This window comes from Myotis yumanensis, unplaced genomic scaffold (genome assembly GCF_028538775.1).
Source record: "Myotis yumanensis isolate MYYU_CA2020_CCGP unplaced genomic scaffold, mMyoYum1.0.hap1 SCAF_2, whole genome shotgun sequence".
Taxonomy (NCBI): domain Eukaryota; kingdom Metazoa; phylum Chordata; class Mammalia; order Chiroptera; family Vespertilionidae; genus Myotis; species Myotis yumanensis.
Genome location: NW_027223753.1, coordinates 139855372 through 139864575, shown reverse-complemented (window position 1 = coordinate 139864575; position 9204 = coordinate 139855372). Strand labels below are relative to the sequence as shown.

Genomic DNA, 9204 nt, shown 5'->3' with positions numbered 1-9204 from the left:
TTTCAAATCATAGAGAAAACGTGAGAGAAAGTACTCTACACTAGCTGGGCTATTTAAGAGAATTAACTTTTCTCCCACACCTTTTTTTAGGTGAGAATGGTTCTTTCATGCAGAAACAATGTCCTCATTCACAGATGAGTAGCTGTTAATCACAGCTGGGTGGAATTTTATCTAGTTTTCAGCTGTATGAAAGGGACTATCTGCCCACTAGTATTTAGGAAGTCCATAGCTTGCTGGGTAGCACTGTGTATGCTTGATTTTCTCTAATGCTGTGATGGCATTCAAGCAACCTGTCTCTGAAGAGTGTAGGGTTGCTACTAATTATGTGGCATCTTTTGAGCTGCACATCAGTGATGCTTATTTATGTATGGTCAGTATGGGTTCTGGAGCCACTGGGAGGAAGGTTTCAGCTTGGATATATCCTATGGCTCTTTAGTAATGGTGGTTATGGCCATGTTTGTGTTGTGATGATAGATGAAACAGCAACCTAGTGCCTAGGATTTTGCTGCTTTGTGGCTAATGATTTAGAACTGTGATTGCAAACTATAGGCTATGATGGGAGAATCACGGTTCTTTCCAGTGGGTTCACCAAACCATATGGGCATCAGACACTGGTGGTAGACTGAATAAGTAATTTTTCACCCATATTTAATTTAGAGGTAATGTAGATGTGTTAGGATTGGTGAAATAGGTTGATTTTAAAATGACATTTAATTTATTCCAGACTTTTGCTGTGTTTAAACAATTATTGGATATAAGTGCTAGCATGTGGGGTTTACAAATCTGGTCATTAAAGAGGCCATAATATCCAAAGGTTAGGCCCAAGCATATTAAAATCTGGATGGCTTTTCTTTGAGGTAGTTTGGGTTTGAAAGATAGCTGGGGTCTTCTGGAAGTCAAAGGACAAACCAAAGACCCTAGTCTGAACAAAGAGGGCTTGAGTGTGTGTAAGATTTCCAACTTTAAAAATTAGCTTGTCTCACCTCTAGTTTCTCCTCATTCTCACCTCTGTCCCAGGCCTATTCTTATCCTTTAGACTCAGTAGAACCTATTTTTTCTGGATTCTTTGAAGACCAAGCTGAATTGAAAAGGGAACATGGAAAGCAATTCCTAAAATATCTAGTAGGACGTGGGAATACCGTCTGTCTTCCTGTGATTAAGGTGACTATGTATTTTGTCATAATGATTTTAATGGGGCCTCTGCTGGGTCTAGAGAACTAAATTATTTGTTGTCTAACTTGTTGGGTTACCCATATTACACACGGGATTATAGTAACCAACTTTGAGGGCAAGCATTTGTGTTCTTTATAACCTCTTCATATCATTTTGAGTAAATTGCAGCCACTAAATGATTGCTTAGGTTTTCCCAATGAGCCACAGCTAGTGTGGTCTCTGGACCAGAGCATCAGCATCACCTGGGCAATCATCAGAAATGCAAATTCATAGACAAACTGGCTCAGATTCTCTAGGGGTGGGGCCCAAGGAGCTGTAGTTTAACAAGATCTCCAGGTGACTCTAATGCTCAGGCAGATTGAGAAGCACACCTCTAATGGCCTCTTCCTAGAACAGTTACCATCTCTATCATATCATTAGACTATCCCAGATGCACACCCAGGTATTTGAAATGGCTACCTCTTCCATGAAATGAAGCCAACTTTTTTTTTTTTCTGGGATGGACACTTAAAAGAAATCATCTAAACTTTAATGGGGGCATGACATCTAGAAACATGCCTACTTATGTGAGGGGTTCTGTTAACTCCAGTTTTACAAAGAGAATTAGTAAATGTCTGGTAGTTATGGAATTAAACCACCATCATGGAATTTTCAAACTAATGGAATAGTGCATGTAGCTGTGCTCCTGGCATCATGCTTTGTATATAAGCACATTAAAATTACATGCGGAGCTTAAAATCCTGATGCTGAGCTTGCACTCCTACCATTTCAGTCATTGCATTATGTCTGCAGCTGAAATCCAAACATCAGGATTTAAGATGCTAGTTTGATTCCACTGTGCCACAAAGTTTAGAAAGTATTGGGTTATACTACAAACCTAGACATAATTCGACCCAGGAAGTCTAATGTAAGAAAGCTGTGCCCCAGGTGACTTCCCTGTTTCTCTCCTACAGAGGCATGAGATAGATAACTGGCAAACGGGCATAAAAGCTCTGGAGTATGCTTTGGAATTGGAAAACCAGTTAAGCCAGCTCCTGATAGACCTGAAGACCACAGCTTCTGCCAATAATGACAGTGATGTAAGTAGTAGCTGGTTTTGAAAGTACTATCATAGTTCACTTCTGAATTATGACTTGCTTCTTGGAAGAGGGCCCAAGGCTCTGGTCATCCAACACATGCTTTTTCCCCCCCAAGGAAGTATATGAACCTACTTCTGGGAGTAGATTGGAGGTGGGGGGAGTAGGTGCCCTGGTAGGAAGGAATGTAACTCAACACAAGATGGAGAGGGCTTCCCAGGAAAAGTGTGCTCTGGATAATTAAACAAAATGACTTGCTGCTGGCTTTTAAATCTAAACCAGGAATAGTTAAATGTTAATAGGTACCAGAATCACCTGGAGGATTTACTCAAGCAACCTGCTAGCTAGGCCCTACCCCACAGAGTTTCTGATTCAATGTCTTTCATGTGGTGTCTGAGAATTTGCATTTCTAACAAGTTTTCAGGTTATGCTGCTGCCTGATGGCCAGGGGCCACACTTTGAGAACCACTGTCCCTGATGGTCCCTGCTAAAGTGAATGTTAATGGTGACTTATTATCCTGCAGTCTTCCTGGTTAATGGTGAACACTCCACCTTATGGTGGCAACTTCTTTCTCACTAACCCCATAGTATCTCAGGAAATCAAAGTGAGGAAAATTCCCTTGTACAAAAGTTATCAACCCTAGATGCATATTGGACTGGCTTAGGAACTCTGAAGAGATAGATACAAATGCCTGAGCCTTATGGCCACTTACATCTAAATCTGTGGAAATTGTGTCTAGACATCTACTTAAATCTCCAGGTGATTAAAAAAACAAAACAAAAACAAATAGGGTGGGAAACCACTGCAGTACTAGTTTTTTTTTTTTAAGTTAATCTGTACTTTTGATGAGATGCCATAACACTCATACTCATTGAGAGTGGGTATTTGTACTCACTGGAGGTCTTGAGTGTCTTAGATCAGTGCTCATTAAACTTCTATGTGTATATGAACTCCCTCTCCTTTCTTAAAGTGCTGGTTCTGATTTAGTAGGTCTGGAGTGGGACTTGAGAGTCTCTTTTTCTGACAAGCTCCCAGGGCTGCAGGTCCATGAGCTACAATTTGGGTAGCAAGATTTTTGATTGCCTCCTGTTGCAGATGAGGTTCTAAAGCAGCACTTCTCAACCTGTGGGTTGCGACCCCTTTGGCGGTTGAACGACCCTTTCACAGGGGTCGCCTAAGACCATCCTGAATATCAGATATTTACATTATGATTCATAACAGTTGTAACATTACAGTTATGAAGTAGCAATGAAAATAATTTTATGGTTGGGTCACAACATGAGGAACTGTATTTAAAGGGCCAGACGGTTGAGAACCACTGTAAAGGGTTTTCCCCTGTTTATTTCTGTAGTTCTTACGCTTCATGGGAAAGTACCTGGATAAACAGAGGAGGAACACAACCTACCTGCAACGCCAGCTTGCATATTATAGAAATGAAGAAAAGCAGGCTCAGGAGGAAGCCTGATTGAAAAAGCCTGATGATAAAAAGCCTGTCGAGTAACTAGATCCAACATCCGAGGGCAACAAAGCAAGTCTTCCCATTGTAGTTGTTCCCAAAATCAGCTATTTAAGGATCTTAATCTTCTCCACTGCTTTCCTTCATTGGTGTGTGTATAATTAAACCTGTTTTTTTGCATTATAGTTATGTGTAAAGAGATTGTTATTGAAACACAAAAATGGGTTAATTCAATCAGTGTTAAGTTTGGTGAAAGCTTCCTAAGGAGAATAGGTGCATTAGACTTAAAAAAAAAAAAAAAAGGCCTTCTCCTTCTCCCATGATCCCAACAACACTCAGATTCAGGGTGAAGATTTGGGAATTTCAAACAGACCAAGTAGATATAGTATAAATTAAGTAGGAAAACCTTAGGTCTCACTAATGTTTTTTTCCCCTTCAACTTGTATACTATGTATTTAAATTTTACAAAAATAGTAGGATTTTCTTCAAATCTATGTAAAGCTAGCCTTGAAAACAAGAGTTCTTGGTCTAGAAATGTTTACTCACTGGAAATATTTAAGGGAACAAGTGGCTGCAACCCAGGTGCCCTTTCATAACCTGAGGTATGCATAGGGACCAGGAAGGTACACAGGCAATTAAGACAGCAAACAACTGTGTGGATGTGCCTACCCTACCTACTGAGGGCAAACTAGCAACTATTGGGGTAGTTGCTTTCAGGAGCAAGCAGTGAGCATGCAAGCTGGGGTGGTTAGTACCACATGGGAACAAACCGGGCTCTATAGGATTGTGTCATGGCCACAAAACTTATTAGATCCATTGCCTTGAGTAAGTTTTTACCTTACTCATTGACTCAGTTTATTCATTTTTAAAGTAGGTTTAATAGTATTTAGTTTATAAAGTTAATGAGAGAATTAAGTAAATTAGTATGTAAAAGTATCTAGAACAGTACATTTTCAGATTATATATTAGTTAATTTAGATAATAGTGCCACCTCATAAACTTGAGGAAAGCTAATACATAATGACATTAGATATACCTTGGGGAACATTCCAGTTAACAGATGGGTTGAATATTGAAATAGACACAGCTGATCAAACAAGTGATATTGAAGTAAGCTAAGACATTCTCAGCCAAAGGAATAGTAAGTGATATTTTAAATTTTAAGATATGGAGTTCCAATGAAAGATCTAATTTAGAGCTCCAGGAGAGCAGAGAAGTTGAGAAAAAGATCCATTGTAGAAAAATTTTAGAGTATCAAGGTTGAAAGCTCATTGTAAAAGACATCACTTACAAAGAAAGAAAACTGTCATATTACTAACAGCTTTCTCATCAATATTAGATGCAAAGACAAAATGGGAAAAACTTCAAAATTCTGAGGGGAAAAATTAAGTTAGGCAGAATAGACCTATTTGAACATGCAAATATTAAGCTCTCAAAAGCTTTAACCTAAAGAAGACCTTCACTGTGAACAACCATTATTTGTTTTAATAAAATACAAGGGCCTGGGCTTCTATATGCAGGCCCAAAGTAGCCTACCTGATATGAAGAAGCCTTGTCTGGTACAGTCACTCTGGCGGGGAAGGGCATGCCTCAGGCTTTGGTTACAACATAGTAAAATTCTTTACCTCCACATCTTTACCACAACTCAACCTTCTTGAAAATGACTGCCACGGTGAGCTTGTTGCCACTGGAGAATTACCAGTTCACCATGTATTCTTGAATAAATTCCCTTTTATGATTATTATTAGTTTATACTTAATTTTATACATATGGGTGACTATCATAGACATTAAAATCATGAGTAAGACAAGATTGCTTTATCCTCAACACCACTTTGTGTTTTTCTGACAGTTTTTAAGCAGAGTATTTGAGACTCAGCACAACTGACATTTTTGAGCCAGGTGACTCTGTCGTGGGGAGTTGTCCATGCATTGTGAGATGTCTAGCAGCATGCCTGGTATCTGCCTACTAGATATGACCTCCTCCAGTTACAACAATCAAAACTGTTTCCAGACTTGCCAAATGTCTGTTGAGAGGCAAAATCACCATGCTTCAGAACAACTACTCTAGACAATGCAATAGAAAAGTTAAAGGAAAAGAAGATGTATCTACTTGAAAAAGACTTATTAATGTGATATGATTATAACTAGAACTGAAAAGCTATATAACTTACAAGAAAGTTTAATTTTGTTGCTGGATACAAGATAAATATCTACCAATAGACCTTTCCCATAAACAAAAACATTTTAGAAAACATAACTTGTTCATAATATTTATAAATAAATAAAATATTTATGAAGAATTCTAACAAAACTAACTTAGGACCTATATGAAATAAAATAAAGCGCCTCCTGAAAGAGATAAAAATCTTTAAATAATGACTAAAGGAAAGTAAGACTAAATATGAAAATTGTGACATCTCTCAAATGAATGTGTAGGACTAAAGCAATTTGGTTATAATCCCAACAGGATTTTGAAGGTGTGGACAACTTTATACTAAAGAATTGCTCTAATCATGGGGTAAACATGGGAACATACATAAAAATTACTTAACACTATTAGTCATTGTGAAACAAACACAAACCACATGCGATACCACCACTAAACATTCAGGAGAATAACTGAAATTAAAATAACTGTCAGCACCATATGCTCATAAGGTGGTGAAACAACGAAAGCTCCCACACACTGTGGGTGAGAATGTAAATTGGTACAACCACTTTGGAAAAAGGCATGGTATTTTTTTCATAAAAGTAGGTATATACCTACATCATGAATTTTGGGAGGACACAGTTCAGCCCAGAACAAATGATGTTGACTAAATTTGGGTGGAGAAATGAGGAAGTTTCAAGCTAATTCAGTAGGAACCAATAGGTATTGTCTGAAAAAAGAGAGTTCTAAGAATTGTATAAAAGTCTAATTATAAAGGCAGTCATTAGAGTAAAATTATGACTGATTTTTAAAATAACCCCAATAGTGAAAGTATAAATAAATATAATGCTCATATTTACATTTTATTTTGTAACCCTTAAGTTAGGCTTTGATTTAGTCCTAGTTCAGCTGTTAAACAGTGTTTACCCCAGTCTTTTTGCTGAAGTTTCCCTTATCTTTTGGTTGAGTGAAGTTTGTTCTCTGGGGCATTCTTCAGTAAGGCCTGACATGGATACTATTCTGAGTCCTTGAATTTGGAGAAATTTTTTCCTCTTTATTTTATTTTTTAAAATTTATCTTTATTGTAGAAGTATTACATATGTCCCCTCTGTTTTTGTTGTTGTTGTGTTTTTCCCCATTGACTCCCTCCTCTCTTTCCTGACAGACATTTATCTTACCATAATACTGTCCGAGTCCATCCATGCTGCACAAATTATAAGAGTTTCTTCTTTTTTTACTGCTGCATAGAATTCCAGTGTGTAAATGTACCACAGATTTTTATCCACTCATCTGCTGATGGGCACTTAGGCTGTTTCCAAATCTCAGCTATTATAAATTCTGCTGTTACAGACATAGGGGTGCATAATTCTTTCTGATTGGTATTTCCAGTTTTGGATATAGTCCTAGAAGTGGGATCACTGGGTCAAATGGCATTTCCATTTTTAATTTTTTGAGGAAACTCCATACTGCTTTCCACAGTGGCTGCACTAGTCTGCATTCCCACCAGCAGTGTACTAGGATTCTCTTTTCTGTCATCTTCTTTTTAAAAAAATAATTCGTTATTGTTGAAAATATTACATATGCTCCCCTTTCCCCCCCACCCCAACCCCGTTAACACCCTCCAGCTCACCCTCACCCCCTGCCCCAGGCACTCACCATCCTATTGCCTGTGTTCATGGGCCATGCATCTATGAATATGATTAGTGATTTTGAGCATTTTTTTATATGTCTCTTGGCCTTCCATATGTCCACTTTGGAGAAGTTTCTATTTAGGTTCTTTGCCCATTTTTAAAATTGGATTGTTAAGTTGTATGAGTTTCTTATATATTTTGGAAATTAAGCCTTTATCAGTTGTATTGTTGGCAAATAAAGCCTCCCATGAAGTGGACTCCTTTTCATTTTTTAGATGGTTCCTTTTGCTGTGCAGAAGCCTTTTATTTTGATGTAGTCCCATTTGTTTATTTTCTCCTTAGTTTCCTTTGCCCTAGGACAGAGGTGGGCAACCTTTTTGTGAGTGCGTGACAAAACCAGCAAAATCTCTGACTCAAAATTCTTCTGCATGCCAACCCTAATTTTTTGAGAACATGTTACGCCTACTTGATATCTCTTATGGTGCATGTATGTGAAGAACCTTGAAGAAATAATAAAATTCATTCGAGCGACAAAAACACAGTATATGATGATGAAAAATACATTTATTTTTTAATGTATACATGTACACTGATAGTCCGACAGAAAACTTTATGACTCCGTTTGATATTATCAGTGGGACTTTTGCTGCTGCATCACTGATGACAGAGATTTTACATCAGGCTTATATTTCGTGACCTTCAGAGATGTGCATGAGCTACTACTTTCAGCTGTCAGGCTACTCCTATTACCAGACTTAACAAAATCCATCACTGAGAACAAAGATTCACAAGCGTATGTGGATGAAACCAAAACACTGGCTGCATCTAGGAAGGCAAGGGGAGTTAAGGCAAAGGCATAGAAATTGCTCTTCCCCTCTCGTCAATCCATGTCTATGGTCTTTAAGCTAACTTGTTATGTAAAATTATTTATTTATCTAAGATGCACCTACACTGAATTTATCTGAAAAATAAAAAAGTCAATATTAAGAAAAAAATTGTAAATGGAAGATTATAAGAGAGGGTTTCGCATGCCAGCAAAAGTTACTGGCGTGCCATGTTTGGCACACGTGCCAGGGGTTGCCCACCCCTGCCCTAGGAGATATATCAGTAAACATATTGCTATGAGAGATGTCTGAGATTTTGTTGCCTATGGTTTCTTCTAAGAATTTTAGGGTTTCATGACTATCCATTTTCAGTTTATTCTTGTGTATGGTGTAAGTTGGTGGTCTAGTTTCATTTATTTTGCATGTACCTGTTCATTTTTCCTGACACCATTTATTGAAGAGATTGTTTTTACTCCATTGTATACTCTTGCATCCTTTGTCAAATATTAATCAAGCATAACAGCATAGGTCAATTTCTGGGATCTCTGTTCTGTTCCATTGATCTATATGCTTGTTCTTGTGCCATTACCAGGCTGATCTATCTCAAATGTAAATGCGAACATGCCATCTTCTGCCTCAATGCCTTGCATGGAGTTCCACTGACTTCTGAATAAAGCACAAGATCTCTGGCAGAACATACAAAGAGCAGCCTCCTCTTTCTCTATTCTCCACCCTGTGCCTTTAATTCCTGCCATTCCATTATCACTCTAGCTGAAGGTCAGAACCAGAAATCCTATCCTGGTTGGGTAGAGTATCGTGAGCATGCCTTCTTTTTTTCTTTTAAAAGCAGTCTGTGTTTCTCAAGTCTCCCTGTCACAAAATCAGTGAATGT

At 38.0% G+C, this 9204-nt stretch overlaps 1 protein-coding gene across 1 annotated transcript; it reads left to right on the top strand.

Annotated features, from left to right (window-relative positions):
• Positions 1–274: 274 nt before the first annotated feature.
• LOC139002607 (ferritin, heavy subunit-like) lies at positions 275–3715 on the top strand. Its single transcript, XM_070403767.1, has 4 exons — positions 275–370; positions 1018–1161; positions 2127–2252; positions 3602–3715. The coding sequence occupies exons 1-4, from the start codon at positions 275–277 to the stop codon at positions 3713–3715; spliced, it is 480 nt and encodes a 159-aa protein (XP_070259868.1).
• Positions 3716–9204: the final 5489 nt, after the last annotated feature.

Coding starts and splice junctions, on each gene's coding strand:
- LOC139002607 (XM_070403767.1), top strand. CDS start 275: ATGGCATTCAAGCAACCTGTCTCTGAAGAGTGTAGGGTTGCTACTAAT. Junction 371..1,017: donor GTGATGCTTATTTATGTATG/GTCAGTATGGGT, acceptor CCTCTGTCCCAG/GCCTATTCTTATCCTTTAGA. Junction 2,253..3,601: donor CTGCCAATAATGACAGTGAT/GTAAGTAGTAGC, acceptor TTATTTCTGTAG/TTCTTACGCTTCATGGGAAA.